The sequence below is a fragment of the Nelumbo nucifera genome, chromosome 3 (assembly GCF_055504915.1).
Source record: "Nelumbo nucifera cultivar China Antique chromosome 3, China Antique-T2T, whole genome shotgun sequence".
In the NCBI taxonomy this organism is placed as follows: domain Eukaryota; kingdom Viridiplantae; phylum Streptophyta; class Magnoliopsida; order Proteales; family Nelumbonaceae; genus Nelumbo; species Nelumbo nucifera.
In genome coordinates, this window is record NC_142651.1 from 18,939,341 (window position 1) to 18,955,526 (window position 16,186).

Below are 16,186 nucleotides of genomic sequence, written 5' to 3' on the forward strand. Positions count from 1 at the left end.
ATCATGAATAATTGATTAATTAAAAGACAACTAGTTAAGTAATAAACATAAAAAAATTCATTAGTTGCATTATAAAAATTATGTAAAAAATCTCTTATACAAATTACCATTTCTCAATCTTCCTCAAGTATAATATCATGTGGCATTTTTGCATTATAAAAATCAGTAAGAATTTGTTTGAAAGGAATACAACTATCTAACATAAAATATGTAGAATTCCATCTATGTTGAACATGTAATAGAAAATGCTTATATTTTAAACCATAATTATGACATAAATATTTAAATTCTTATTTTTTTGCTCCAAAACTTTTAATATATAATACAATTTTTAAATTTAGAAACATGATGAGAAATAATATTTAAAGCATATTGAATACATAAATTTAAGATGTGACATGCACATCTAATATGAAATAATTTACCATTTAAAAATGGTTTTAATTAATATTTTAAAATACTTTTTACTAAATCATTATTATTAACATTATCAAAATTAATAGAAAAAAGTTTATTGTCAATTTCGTAAGCATGTAAAGTATTTGAAATACTTACAGCAATAGCTAGGCCAGTATGTGGCCATTCAAGTGTAAAACTTAAAATTCTTTTTTGTAAAAGCCAATTTCCATGAATAAAATGACCGGTAACACAAATATAACTTATATTAAATTTAGAGGTCTAAATATCAGAAGTAATTGCAACTTTAGAATTAAGATTTGATAAAATATAAATTAAATTTTGTTTATATGAATAAAAATTTTTCAAAGCATTTGCTCTAATAGTATTTCTAGGAATTTCTTTAAATTGAGGATTTACAAAATTACATAAAATTTTTTCAAGTTTACTATCCTTAGCTAATAAAAATGGTTTTTCAACATGTACAATATGCTTTGCCAACTCTTGCCTCATGTTTTCTTGTGAATATTTAAAATTATCAAAACCCCCACACCTAATTTGTATTTGTGATTTTTCTTTCCCTTCTTATTTTTCATGTTTCTCATGGGTGAGCAAATGTCTACCCAAGTGGCCAATGCCACCCTTGCCACAATAGTTAAAGTCACTCCAACATTATTTGTAAACAACCATTTTCCCTTCCCCTCAACCTCCTCTATTTTAAATAATTTCCAAACCACGCTAGTTAACTTGTTGCCCTTTTTTCTTTCCCATAGTAATAGTAATAGGGGTGGGAACTCCAACAATGTCTATAGCATCCATATCAATGCTAACAGTATCATGTTGCGACTGAACATCATCGGCATTAAATATGTTAGGGAATTGGTCGGTGCTTGGCCCGCCCCTAATGGCTAGTTCCTTGGGCGGGCTATGCTTGGCCCACTATGGACCCATGGGTCGTGCCGTTAGGGTTGCAAACGGATTGGATCAGATTCGGTAAGGGCATATCGGATTAGACCCGTTAAGAAAATCTGACTGATCCGAATCTGATAAGGATCCGTTGGATTTTCAAAAGTATGATTCGAATTTGAATATATTATTGGATCCGATTTGATTAGAATTAAATTTATAAAATAATATATTATATTATTTATATAATATAATAATATATTAAAATATATAATACATAATATAAAATATATAATGTATAATATATAATTATATAAATAATATAGAGAATATACATATATAATATGTAAATAATATATAATATATAATATTTCATAATTAACGGATCGAATCGGGTTACAACGGATCAAATAAGCCAATATCCAAATTTGATTTGTTAAGTTAACGGATCGGCTTTTCTGATCCAATCTGATTTGTTAGGATCAAGAGGGATATCTGAATCCACCTCTTAACGGATCGATATCAGATTAGATCTGATCCGACTTATTTGCAACCCTACGTGTTGTGCCTTGCTGACCCATGGACCTAAACCCTCAACCCAACACAACCCATGTGCCGTCATGCCAGACCGATCCAAAATCGTGGCGGGCCACGGGTTTACACCTATGGTGGAGAATTATATTGTTTTTTACTTGGTTAACCAGTTAGAGGTAGTTTTTTTTAGTGGGGTAGGGTAGGGGTTGCAACGAGTCGAGCTTTTCACGAGCTATTCGAGCTCGGCTCGGTTTCAACCGAACTTGAGCCCAATTCACTAGTTCGATTATTAAATGAGCTAAGCTCGAACCTACTAGAGTTCGGCTCACGAGCCAACTTGAATATATATATATATATATATATATATATATATATATATATATATATAGAAAATAATATATATAATAAAAATATTATAATTTTTAAATTTTTAAATATCAAATAAAAAATATTTTTGTATATAATTTTTTATTTTTATAAAATAAAATTTTCCTCAAAATTAAGCTCGAACCGAGCCGAATTCAAACTTATAAGTTTTTAACTCAAACTGAACTCGAACTCAAGGTTCTGGTTTCAACCAAACTCAAGCCTTCTAGAATGGTCGCGAGCGTAACTCGAGCCTGTCTCGAATCCATCCCTAGGGTGGGGTGTTATAATTTTGAAAGAAGTACAAATCAGCCCAACTCAGAATTTACTAGACCCAAAGTACAGGAAAAATACATTTGACCATCAATTGATGCTAAATTCACGGGCAGAATGTGATTTATAGGAGGGGATAGGGGTAGTTGTAAGGGGGGGCTGGAATTCAGAATTCTGCATCGTGTGTCTCCCTACTTTCCTATGATTCTTTATAAGGAAGGAAGGGATTAGGGGAGAGGTGATGGAAGCGAGCGAACGTTCAAAGGATGATGGCTGCGCTAGTAGTAGTTGGTTCGTTTTCAACCAACGGCCGTACCGCGGGCAGCCCCACCTGGGCCGGATTGAATAGTATTGATTATAGTACGACATGTCAGACATTCAATGGTGATCTCCTCCAATGGTGCTTATCTCTCTCTCCTCACCCATTTATTATAGTGCCGACTGGCAAAGCATGCAGTGCACTGACCACCGCCCGACCGGTGGCGGTGGGTGGGTCAATCCAATGCCCCGTCCGTAAGTTTCACTTTGCAATTTAATACAAGATTAGGGTTCGTTTTCTTTGCAATGCAAAACGATGGCTCACTTTGGAAGGAGTCCAAATATAAATATATAGAGCGTAAAGCCTTGTATATTGTATTATTTTAATACCATGGCTTTTAAAATCGATTCGGTGATCGAATCGGTCAGAGGTTTGGTTATCGGGTTGAACAGTCTAATCGTTCAAATTGAACACTTGATCCGTTTGAATGATTAACTATCTAATTTAACGGTTTGTTGATCAAAATCAACAGTTTTGAGGGGAAATTTAGTTTTTGGAGAATTTAACCGGTTTCTAGTTTTTCCGGTCCAATCATCTTGTTCGGTTCGATTATGAAAACCGTGTTTTATACTGTATATTTGTATTTGTACTTTTTTAAATTAACCCTGTAGTATAAATGAACTGAAAGCAATTTTTGATCAAATTCTAATTTTATTTTAGGTTTTACTTTATTTCATTTTTTTACAATGCAAAATCTTGAAGCAAAGCAAAATAAAACTTAAATAAAAAGAAGGGTAAAAGACTTAAACCTCACTTAAAATTTCATGTAAATACTAAAAGTTCCCTTTCTTTTTCAAAATTGGACTAAGACCTCCCTCAAACTACATAAACCAAACCGTTAACCGTTTATCTAAGAGAGGAGTTGAAAAAGTCAAATATACCCATAAATTAAAACACAATCTCACAAAACCACTCAAAGCAACCGAGGCAGTATTTGACATTCTTTATTTTAAGGACTTATCTTCTTAACATTTATGATATAGTTGTGGGTAAGGTTCAAAGTATCAATATGTATCAGTCAATATATATCATTACGAGACCCTTTTGATACACTCCTCAGTAAGTGTATCAGGGTCTGACAGGTTCAAGGGGTGGAGGAACCCTAAACCAGCCCCCTGAACCAGTTCAAGATATCGATTCGCCCAATACACCCTACGCCCCTACGGGCATATCAAATGTATTGATATTTTGAATATTCTTGTGAGACATGGCAGTAGATTATTTCTGAAAAGAAACAAGTTTTTCTTCCAACTTCCCAACACAGAAAACTTAATTATTTTTTCTGGATGCATAAACAATCTCTCTCTCTCTCTAGACTATACTCTGTGAGCACATCTCTCTCAATCCAAAGATTGGACGTTGGGGTCTAATGGTATTGGATTGTATGTGGAGATGGACGTCGCTGTGGTGTGGGCTTAGAGCCCTTTCATCTCCTCCCCAGTCGTCCATGGTCCAGTCGGTTGGAAAGGCGACAGTTGCTCCCTTTGTAGGGTCACTCCACTAGGCCAAGCCCCATGTCCATGTGACGTGAGAGCCCACTTCCCCTCTGCGAGTCAAATCCTCTTTCCCAAAACCACGCACTCAAAATATTAATGCTGCTACACTGGTCCTGCATTCTCTCTCTCTCTTGATTGATTGAATTGTATTCACACATACACACAAACCCTAAAAACCAAGAGCTATGCATCATAGTTACTCTGCCCTTCTTATGTGTTGCCTGCTACTGTTTCATTGCATGCACCAAGAAGGCAAGAAGCCCTTGCCAGATGGAAGATTCTTGGATCCTCCAGGTGTCAATCTTTTCTACCGTTGGATGGTGAAATAAATAATTGGGTAACTTATGAGTTTTGGAAAATTCTAGGTGGGCCCACGGATCATACTTTATAAGGGGCCCACACAAGTTCGGGGGAGGGGAGAAGAGGGCCTTATACGCATATATTATTACTATTATCTACTATCAGCACATTTGATAGTTAGTAGTTATTAGTTAATTTAGACATTAAGCTTGATTTGAGTGAGAATTGTTTTAATTTTTGTAAAGATGTGTTGGGCGCGGGCCTTGTCCTTTCTTTATAATATCTAATCTAATGACTTCGAGCTTTTGGTATTCAATGCCTAACTTGCACTTGTAACTGTATTGTAGTCTATTTCCATTTCCTTTTCTTTAAGAAATAAATAAATAAAAATATGGGGGTCATGATTCATGAAGTGATAAACACATGTTTCCAGAAGCCCATTAGGCACATGATATGGGGCCCACCCTCACATGAGAACAACAAGGGGCAATCGAGGCCTTGATGTGAAGGGAGGAAAGCCCAATAAGATCCCGTGGGCCAGACCTCTATCCACCAAATAATGGGTCTATTTTCTATCTAACAAATACATCCCAACAACTCAAAGAGAACACCCGTCACCCACCTCCACCACTCAAATCTCTAATGTAGGCAAAAGATTATAAGAATAAAGATGTTGCCATTTAACTGAAAAATGGGCCACCCAGCACATGTAGCCATGTATTCGTACTATCAATATTTTGATAATTAATTAATTAATCCCTAGAGCTAGAGGGATCAGTCATTGACGATCAAACTGCAATGATCTTGGCCTTGATTCTTCTGTGATCTGCTCCCACCACCAAGCTTTGTATCTCGACAACCAGAATTCCACGGTTACGTTTTAAATGGAAAGAGATAAACAAACAAATAAGGTCTAAACTAGTTCATAATTTTATAGAAGAAAGAAGAGGAGGAGAAGGGAGTTGTAGAGCATGGTGGAGTGGGGCCCTGAAAGACAGCATAAACCAAAAGATGAATTAAGTAGTGATATTGATTATATGTCTTAAATTAGTTAATAATATAATTGAGGAATGCTGATGAACATGTAAGGCCCTACAGTCATTGTGAGACTCATGAAAACAAAGACAACAAGAAAAGCCACCCATGTGCGGGTCCCACCATGTCTGTAGCCTTTAAGGTGTGGTGCTATCGGTTGGTCGGTTCTGACTGACCCGGGTCAGGATAAACCCGGTCCTAACCCGATAAGTAAATTGCAGAGCCATTTTGAACTAGACACTATAGGGTCTTGAACCGGGAGTGGGCAATTATCACTGATAATTTGATAGCCTTACTTTTTAACTTGGAACAATCAAAACTGATGTCAACCCACTTATGATCAGACAATATAATGTAGACTGATACCCTATAAAATTCGAACGGTTTTGGTTCGGGTCTATCGGGTCTTGTTAGCTCATTGGCAGCCCTACCTTTAGGACCCTGTTTGTTCAATAGTTAGATATATTGTTTACTAGCATTTCTCCTATCTATAAGATCTTAATTATTCTTATATCTAGCTCCTTATTTCCTCTAATATCATGAAGAAAAAACTCGTCAAGACTGTCGTTTTTTGGGTTAAAGTCAAGACAGTCGTTGAAAAAGCTTTATCTATTCCAGTTTCTCCAATTTAATTATTTAGATAGGTGTAGGTAAGAGTAGTATTAGAGGTATGATATGAGGCGTTTCTTATTATAATATTACTGGAAAATCGAAACCCAGTTGAAATAAGCAAACAGTGCCTCTTGTTGTTGTGCGTACCATTTATTTTCACGGGCAAATCTTAGCTCTGATTCATAGGATCTTTGTTTTGCAGATCATCTCCTCGCCTTATCAGGCTGGAATAGACCGTGTCTATATTTTACGTTTCAAGTATGTCATATAAAATGACAACCCATTCTAGACCTTTTCACTTCTTACGCTGGAGAGAGAGAGAGTAAATTAAAACAAAACTGTAAGGCTGGTTTTTCTCTCTACCAAAACCATTTGATTGATAAGTTTTGACGTCTGGTGTCTGGAATTCATAACATGTGGTTGATGAAAAACATTCCACAGGACCAGAAGCTCCACAGCCCTCTCTCTCTCTCTCTCTCTCTCTCTCTCTCTCTCTCTGTGTTCTGTTGTCAACAGTTCATGTTCTGGAGGTATCTGAATATGTCATAGAATAATGAAGAATGCAGCTTTCAGGAATTAGGATGCAACATCCAACATGTGTTACTGGGACCCTCACCCATCTGCATTTTCTTTCCTCCCATAATTTCTATTCCAAGTACATCCATTGATTCTGCACCGATGGGTAGGACCCAGTGATGGAGATCACCGTATGCAATCCTTTCAGTTTAAGCTTTTCAAATGAAGTGGATATCAGAAAAAAAAAAAAAGTAAGATCCCATTTTCCTTATTTTCCGACTCCTCAGAAAAGATCATCAGAGGCCATGGGATCTTCCAATTATCCAATTTCCTGTATTAAAAAAAATATGGAAAATGGGGCCTTATGAATTGATCTTGGACCCCAAAAGAACACATGATATGTTCTATATATGATATGGGCCGTAGTACAGAAGGAGGGCGGTACAGACGCTCTCCTTGATGCATTTTCCTTTTCTTCTTAACGAGTATGTTTCTGGTATGGCCTACTTGGACGTAACCTGTTTCTTCATTTGAAATAGAAAACAAAATACAGTCTTTATCGTACTTACCCATAAAATGATCAATCTTTAGAATTTGGATTATGGCTCCTAAGTGAGACAATAGAACATCATCTATACTCAGAGTAGTGCATAAAGGAAAGAAGGAAAGTGGTTCTGGGGTTGGCTTCTTAATCTTAACCTCAACCAACATGTAAAATTAAGAAGTTGACACAGCTTTCAAATCTCTTCTCCAAAATATTAATACCATTGTGTCAAAGTTCTTTTTCATGATTTTTCTTTTTTCCTGAAGTGGAAAGAGAGATGATAGAAGTGTGTGAAAGAAAAAAGAAAGAAAAAAAAAAAAACAAGCACCAAATCTTTGTGATTTTAGCAAATTGATGCAGGAAGACTAGAGAAGCTTAGAAAAGGGGTTAATCTGCTTTGGAGTTTGCAAGCAACACTGAGCAATTACTACTTGGGTTCGTGCCTGAACCAAAATCACAGATGTCTGGTTCCATAAAATAAAAACCATGTATGATAATCTGGCCTGATTCAGTAATGACTAATGAAAAGCACTGATACAGGAGTGCAAACCCATGAGAAATTGACTATGAAAATCATCTTGAGTTCATACTTCAGAGGGATTATAATTATGTGAGTCCTCATCACTAGTTCCCTGCGCAACAAATCTGATCTTGTAATTAAGGGTTGAAGGAATCCACATGGTGAATGGGTTCTTCCTCTTGATTTATTTATTTTTAACCCGGAATCCCTTTTTCCTTTTCTGGGTGGGGTGGGATCAAGTTAAGTAAACAATGAACAAAACCGCATGTGAGAATGAAACTGGAAGCTGACTCGACTGTGACGCGGTCAAGGTCATCGTCCCTTGATTTACTACTTTGCATAAATGGACACCTCGTCCTCGTGGCCGGCTGCACCAAATTAACAATGAAGCTTATTGCTTGCATCACGCATCACGCGCTCTCCAAACAGCACTCCGCATGGTTCTATGGTCTATACATGTGGAACCAAAAGGTCCACTGTGTCTACAACTGGATTAATTATTGGGTTGGACTTGAGATTTCACACCCAACTGTAGTCTGTAGTCTGCTCACCAATCCCATACAATCTCTTCACAAGGAAAAGAAACAAAATGTTGTTTGGTATGGTAAAAAAATAACAACTCTTTATGAACTTCTCCTCAACTTTCTATTTCAGAGGTGGCGTTTGGCAAAATTGCACTCTGAAATAAAAAAAAAAAAAAAAATGAGTGTGGCAATGGATAGAACCTTAACACTATGGCCATAAAATAACAATAGAAGGGACCAGTGTGATGCAGGGACCGGTTTTAAAAATGCCCATAAAATAACTCTATGAACTTCTCTCTCTCTATCATATACTTCTTGGGTACCTCCTGTAAGCCGAAAATGACCACTCCACTACACATTTCCCCAAGTTCAAAGAAGAATACATTCATCTTCTCATTTCATGATTCCAAGTTATTTCCATGCTTCACGTTTCCTTTTTATGAAGTCATTAAGTCCAATGACGATGAGCTCATAAGAATTTTTGGTCCTTATATTTGAAAAGAAATAATGGAGGAATATCAGACGAGAAGTAGGAAATTATGACATACAGACAGAAGACTTGAAATGCATGGACAAAATCTGGTTCTGTTATCCTCCACAAGGCGATTGGACACATGTTTAATTTAGCTATTAGATGGTGATTAGGAGGAACAAGTTACATCAGTAGCGTTTGTAGAGATCCATTACTATCATACTTGATAAAAAAACTTCTTGCCTCAAGTAGCTGCAAGTTTACTACTCTTAGGCTCAATCTGTAAAATTTTAGTTACATCTCTACCTCTTTCACGCCTAATACTCTGTTTTCTGCCCCTGCTACAAAGAAGCAAATGCAGCTTTGTGGGCAAGAAAAAAAAAAAAGAGAATCCTGTATCATTGATTTGATAGCAATACAAGCACTGTTCAAGGTATAAAAACCCAATACAAGAACGCGTTTACAGTAAAACTCAATCCCTTGATAGCAACTAGTCGCTCTGCAATGTTGGTTTGCCCTCAACTCTAGCTACCAGAGAAGGGATTTTCAAACCGACCACCAGATGGTAACATCTATTCAGAACATTATCACGATATGATACCAATTTCTATACTAAACTTTCTCCCTTCGGTGATATATGGGTTGTGCTCTAAATAGTTCTCCCCGAGGGTGGTGAAGCTTCATATTGTTGAAATCTGTAGCTAGGGGTGCAACTCCAACTCGGAACATTTTACAGTGCTTCATGATCAGGCTTTAGGGTTGGCAATTTTCCCCTTGGGGATCCGACTTCCCCGACCCAATGGGAACAGGAATGGGGATTGTTTTGGCAGGGCAGGGACAGGGTTGGGGTCAGGGGTGGGGATTGAAATATACCAAAACATATTTAAAACAATATTTATAATTTGAAATTTTTATATATTTTAAGTAAATTTATTTTAAAAAAAAATACTGTTATATAAAAACATTTAGGGCATTTGGGTCCCCACAGAAAACCCATTCCCATCGGAGATTGGGGATGGAGGACAAATTTTATCCCCGACGGGGATCGGGGACGGGGATAGGGGTTAATTTCAGAATCGGGGTCGGAAACAGGGAATATGATCCCTACCCTATTGCCATTCCTAACCAACATGAACCCAATATCAGGTAAGGGTGTTTTGGATGTTTCAAATGGTAGAAGACATCCTCAGTAGCCTATATCCCAATACATGCTTAGGATTAGGGTTAGGATTGAGTTAGTGCCGACCTAATCCAGCCCAATTTGCACCCCTATAGTGAAACTGATCCTAAACTGTTGATCAAGCGAGCCTTACCACAGCAGTTGGTTTTATGCTATAAATGATACAGAAGTAGAGGAAGGGATATGGGCCTCACGAGATAGCACATTAGAAAGCAAGTTAACTTGTCACCCACTCCCACCAACCAAGTTAATGGAGAGATACGGCAGTGGTCACAAGTCATGAGGGAAAAGAAACCTACAAATAACTTTGTTTATCTACACTCATCTTTTCCTTTATTATTTGATATTACCATACTACTGTTTGTGAAAGCTTAACAGAATAAAAAAGTACAAAGACTAAGAGCCATCCTCACCTCAGGACAGCTGATCAGGCAGGGTTTACAAACATGCTGGGCCAAGAACAATGGACCGTGACTCCGTGAGTCCACTGTCCCACATTCATTCTGCTCACTCTACGGAGCCAACAATGTGTATTTTATGTGGCACAGGTGCGGAACAAGCGGTCAGTCCATTCCAAGGCCTCAGTTATGGCAGTGGTCCCCTTGTTACACTACCCATAATTTCTGAATCTATGCGCAGGGGCTCTATTCAATTAGAGGCAGAAAACAGAGAATTTCTTTATAAAGAAACATGACTTTTCATCCGAAGGTCAAGAACAAGGACCAACTTTCTCTGTCACAACCAAATCCTTCACAGATGAATATCAAGAGAACTTTCTCTTCTTACAGGAAGTTAGGGGAATAACCTTCTCATGTACTCTTCTCAGTTCATTGCATCATAATCGTCCAACTTGTCATTATATTCTAACACCTTCCTCTTTATCTTTGATGAATCTACCCATGTAACAAAATCCTCCATGTTCCTGGTGACAAGGAATGCTGGATCAGTAACCGCTTCTGGGCCAACTCTGATATGTCCCTGTTCAATATATGTAACAGCTTCTTTCAAGTGTTCTGCAAACTTCAATTTAACCAATATAGTTGATAGCCTGCGCCTGGAGACATGATAAAATGCATCGTGATCATTCCAATAACATGAAAGACTCAATGACACAATGGTACACTACCATAAAAGGATAGGGTCAAAGATAATGGACGTTTTTTGGGATGGTTAGTTCAAACTGATTTGCATTACAGCATTACTAAGAGGATGCTTGCTGAAAGATGCATGCTTAGAGGATCAAGACCTACAAATGACCCAGTTCCACCTAAGGTATTTAACTCCGTGAAAAAATCAGCTACAAGCCTACAACAGATTATTAAAGCTATGCCTTTCCACTAATATGGTCAAAAGGGCCACAAAAAAATAATAATATGAAAATTTTGCAAATATCAGATGCTTAGAATTCATCCATCATGCTGTTAGATGGGGGGAAGGCTTGGCTGTTTGGAAAAAAAACAGACTGGGCTGTTTTGGAGGCTTCTTACACCTGACATGTTACCCCACTCAGTTCCTTATTTGTCTTTTCAATTAAAAGGATATTGATTGCAATTACTCTTTTACCTCACACCCATGCTAACATGTGATGAACATGAAGCTTCAAAACAAACCAGGCTGTTTTTCCAAACAGCCAAGCTTTTCTCGTTTGATGGGACCTGATTAGTAGTTGGTCCTGATCAGCACATGACAAGTTACAGGAGTGTTTTTATTTTTGAAGGGGCTTCTATTCGGCAGAAAAGCTTAATGGTTGATCTCAATCCTCTAACATGTAGCACATGGCAAGTTAAGAGAGCCCCAGACCACACACTACGTATGTCAGTGCTTACAACAGGGGGCAGGGGGAGAGAGAGAGAGAGAGAGCAGACCTGCAGAAGGAAGAGACAGATGAGCGATCGCACAAAGCCAAGCTCTTTCTAGTGGGGATTACACCTATGTTATACCTGGCAATTACATAGACACATCAAAAATTACATGAAATAAATGCTTTAATTGTAAGGGGGGGGGGGTTAATAAAGCCCAAGTATTCCAATATGCTTTGCAGGGTATACTATAATAAAGTTCAAAAGAGAATGGATATAACCATGAATCTTCAAGAAAAGTTTATGTAGCAGCTACTGCTGGAAGCATATTATCAACATGTAAGTTATGGATGCACATTCTAGCAGTGGTATGCTAAGCAAGGCAGGGCACATGGCAAGCCTATCTTGGTGCAATGACATAATTTGGCATTGACAACCAAGAGCCCAACATAATGCTACAAAAAAAGACTTGAGACATGAAAAGAAGACTTGCACAGGGATAACTCATAATTGTCTGCTAATGCAAATTATCGAATCAAGAAATGTCCAACCCCAGAGAGCAAGTGGCAGGAGCCTAAGTGGATCAAGTATGAACGAAAGAGACCTAAACCACATTTAGTCTTTCAAACCAGGGGAAAATCCATCGCTAGTAGCAAATAACTTTGAATAGGCCTATAGCCGTTTCTGCTCAATACATCAACTTACTTTTTGTTTTTAAGATTTTTTTTTTTTTTGGGGGGGGGCTACATTATAGGTATATAAAGAATTAACCCAATGCACACTCAACTAGCTGAATGCAAAAAGAAAAGAGAACCTTCATAGCAATATCGAGTCTCAAGTTCCAACATGCCCAAGGTAGAGAACTCTACTCCTCAAAGCCTTGTCACAATTACATGGGGTGGGCTACATAAATCCTGTTCTGCCATTCTGCTTATTCAGTGTGATATCCAAAAAAATAAAATAAAGATTGATAAGGATTTAGATAACGATTTTTTCTTATAAGAGTTTAGATGATGAAATTCCTATTACAAGACTCCATCTCCTTCCAAATCTCCAATTTAGAGGTAAAGCCTAAAGGAGCAACTTTGCAATTTTTCAGAAGATCCTACAAGGAACCTAGCAACAGTTGGCACACTGAAATAGTTATTAAATTATTCCCTAGCCTCCAAGAGAACCTGCAACCAATTAAGTAATCCACCCCTAAGCTACCACTTCATAATCCTTAATATTGGCCATAACATTTCAAAATCCTTTGCTTTTCAATTCAACTTGTAATGCCTAGCATGTCTAAGCATCTTTATCTGTGGCATAAAGTAGCATCATGTTCTGTATATATTTGAAAACACTGTTTATAATATGGCTTGTAGGTCCCATGGTGCTTTGTTATTTCACAATGGAGAGCTTGAAGATGCTGCCATAGAATTAGAGTAGGATGGGCAAAATGGAAGGGCACATCTGGAGTCTTATGTGATTGGCGAATACAACTTAGGTTAAAAGGAAAATTCTATAAAATAGTTGTAAGGCCAGTAATGTTGTATGGAAGACTGTTGGCAGTCAAGAAACATGTCTAAAAAATTGGTGTGGCAGAAATGCATATGCTTAGATGGATGAGTGGAAAAACTAGAAAAGGTAGGATCAAAAATGAAATCATTTGAAGGAACCTAGGAGAATAGGAATAGCTCCAATAGGTGGTATAATGAGAGAAAGTAGATTAAGATGGTTCTACAGCACCCATAAGAAGTGGTCTGTTGCAAGTTGAAAGCGCTAGAAGGGCTAGGAGCAGACCAAAAAGAACATGGGTTGAAGTAATAAGAAATGATTTAAGTGTTCATAATTTAAGTATTTAACAATGGAAATGGCACTGAGAAGAATGGATTGGCAAAACAGGATTCGTGTAGCTAATCCCATGTAGCTGGAACGAGGCTTAGATGTTGATGAGGCAAGATCAACAAATTGGTAACAAGATCATCAAAAGTACCGGATTTCTTCTATGAATCTGAATTTAAGAATATTTCTCACTTGTTCATTGCTCGCCACTATACATGGAAAATTTGAGAGCATGCACAGCTATAACACATTTAAAATTTTGACTATAGAGGTTATAGGTTATTGGAAATTTCAGAGATAAAAACATCATTTAAAAAATCATGAAAACTGAGTTTAATGCCTCAATTTATCAAGCATAGCTTAAAACCAAACCTCCAAATTAATTCCAGCTATGAGGATCAATTGTAAGCAAACCTGTTCAAGAGACTTGACTGAGATTCTCCAAAAAATCTCAGCAACTCCAATGTCATGCAAGTGTGGATCTTGGGAAAATCAAGCCAGCTCCTATTACATGCCAAGCTTACAATTTGGAAGATTTGATAGCATCATTAAAACACAGTATGGCCAACCTCTAACTATCCAAAATTTGTGTAGGGCCCAGCTAAGTGAAAATTAAGCAGATTTACCATAATGCCCACTGTGTCAACTCTCCAAAACTACAAATTCTCGGTTTAAGTGCCTTTTATTTAACAGCAGTCCAACCGTGTAAGTTGTCCAATAGGGGACTGTAGTATCTGTATTTTGCCCAATGTAAACATAACTAATGACCCGTTGTTCATTGGATCTCTTCCATTTAGCATTTAAATCAGGAAAACCATGAAAATCAACTAGTGTGGCCACATGGCAAATAGACAAAGGCTGTGATTTTAATTTGTCAATTATATATTGTAATTTAACTATTTAAGTTGTTCTGGACATATAGTTCTATGAATTTGAGGAACAATATAAAAAACTTATAAAAGGGCAGCCCAGTGCACGAGGCTCCCGCTAATGCAGGGTCTGGGGAGGGACAGATGTACGCAGCTTTACCCCTGCACATACAGAGAGGCTGTTTCCAAGATTTGAAACCCTGGTCACCCAGGTCCCAATGGAGCAACCAAACCATTGCGCCAAGGCCCACCCTCAACAATGTAAAAACTATGATATTTAATATATAATAAAATATGCATTTATGTGAGGCATGTCCATGAATCCTACTCTTTTGGGTTCAGAACACATGACACATTCCAGTTCCTGTGTCTATGTCTATGCAACATTGCATATTAGAAAAATTCAAAAAGGTTGAGAATACAAAAAATTAAAAACCTAAAAGCATTGACAAAGAAATTCCAATGCTATAGAGAAGCCCCGTCTTTAGGGGGCATCAATGAACATCATCTTCTGCATCTCAATTTTTTTCTTTTTTTTTTTTTGGATAAGCAAATGAAATGTGTATACTCACTCAAAAAGAAGGTTGACATGCCAATGGTGTCGTATCCAGAGTGGCATTGTTTTCTGAAGGTACCTTTGGCCATTCATCCATCTCCCCCGTGCCTTTGCCTCCTCCTCCCTCATTAAAATTTGCCATTCATTGAAACAAAATACTTATGTAATTGAGCTAATACGGGGTTGTGGACTGTGGAAGGGGGGGAGTTCCCAATGGAACTTGCTAAAAGGTTTTTTAAAAATAAAGAATGAATGATTATTTATTTTGGTAAATAACAAATAAGACAGGTTATATTTGCAAAGAACCCAGAGACTGAGCAAAAGAACGCAGTAAAACAAAATTACCATATTGAATTCAAGGACAATCAGAGAGTAGGATCAACTAACGAAAAGAACAATCAACCTTGTCGTAATTCAAGCTATGGTCGTGCAGCAAGAAATTTCAAGCTTCTATTCATCCTTGAATTGAATAATATTGAGAGAATGAAATTTTGATGAATAAATAACTAAATAATAAGTAAATTTCGTCGAGATTTATTGATATAGCTAGCTAAGGCACTTGAAGAGAACTCACAACTTTTCAAGGAGCATATCGGTCATCTCGATACGGAAAGGATCTCTCGGATCCATTGTCATCAACATGTTCACAAGCTTCTGCACCACCCAGCATAAACTCGAATATCTGAAAGAAAAACCAACAAAAGATAACACACTTCACGTCTCTTCACATTGCGAACAACAGAAACTACCTAAAGTATCAAAAAATAGAAAATCACATCGAACAATAAATAATAGCATAGATCTCTTAAGCTACAGATAGAGAGAAATGGAATCACTTTTTATAATCGTCTCTGCCGGTGACATGGTAACGTTGCATAACATGGGCTTCCCCGTGTCCTCCTTCCCTCTTCCATTCGAGAAAATTCACCTTCTTCAGAAGTTTCTTCTCATGGAACTTGAGCTTCCTCATAGTCACCACTGTTGCGTAAAAGCAGGAAAATTTCAGGCCGAGCAAGGGAGCGAGCGAGAACCAGAGAGAAATTCTAAACCCCGAAACCAGGCCACAAAGGCAATGGGGACCTGATCCAAATTCCCCCACGCACCGGTTGTAGTCCCAACAACCTCTCCTAACGGCCATTGGC

At 37.5% G+C, this 16,186-nt stretch overlaps 1 protein-coding gene across 1 annotated transcript; it reads right to left on the minus strand.

The window, feature by feature from the left end:
* Positions 1–10,645: 10,645 nt before the first annotated feature.
* LOC104600026 (uncharacterized) lies at positions 10,646–16,168 on the minus strand. The gene is made up of 4 exons (XM_010262824.2): positions 15,881–16,168; positions 15,619–15,726; positions 11,859–11,933; positions 10,646–11,047 (listed from the first exon to the last, which is right to left on the minus strand). The coding sequence occupies exons 1-4, from the start codon at positions 16,012–16,014 to the stop codon at positions 10,816–10,818; spliced, it is 549 nt and encodes a 182-aa protein (XP_010261126.1). The 5' UTR covers positions 16,015–16,168; the 3' UTR covers positions 10,646–10,815.
* Between the last annotated feature and the right edge of the window lie 18 nt (positions 16,169–16,186).

Bases quoted from the DNA above. Each gene is read 5' to 3' on its own strand.
- LOC104600026 (XM_010262824.2), bottom strand. From the start codon at position 16,014: ATGAGGAAGCTCAAGTTCCATGAGAAGAAACTTCTGAAGAAGGTGAAT. The intron at 15,727-15,880 runs GTGATTCCATTT...TTTTTCTTTCAG, and splicing joins GGCAGAGACGATTATAAAAA to ATATTCGAGTTTATGCTGGG. The intron at 11,048-11,858 runs GTCTGCTCTCTC...TCATGTCTCCAG, and splicing joins TCTGTCTCTTCCTTCTGCAG to GCGCAGGCTATCAACTATAT.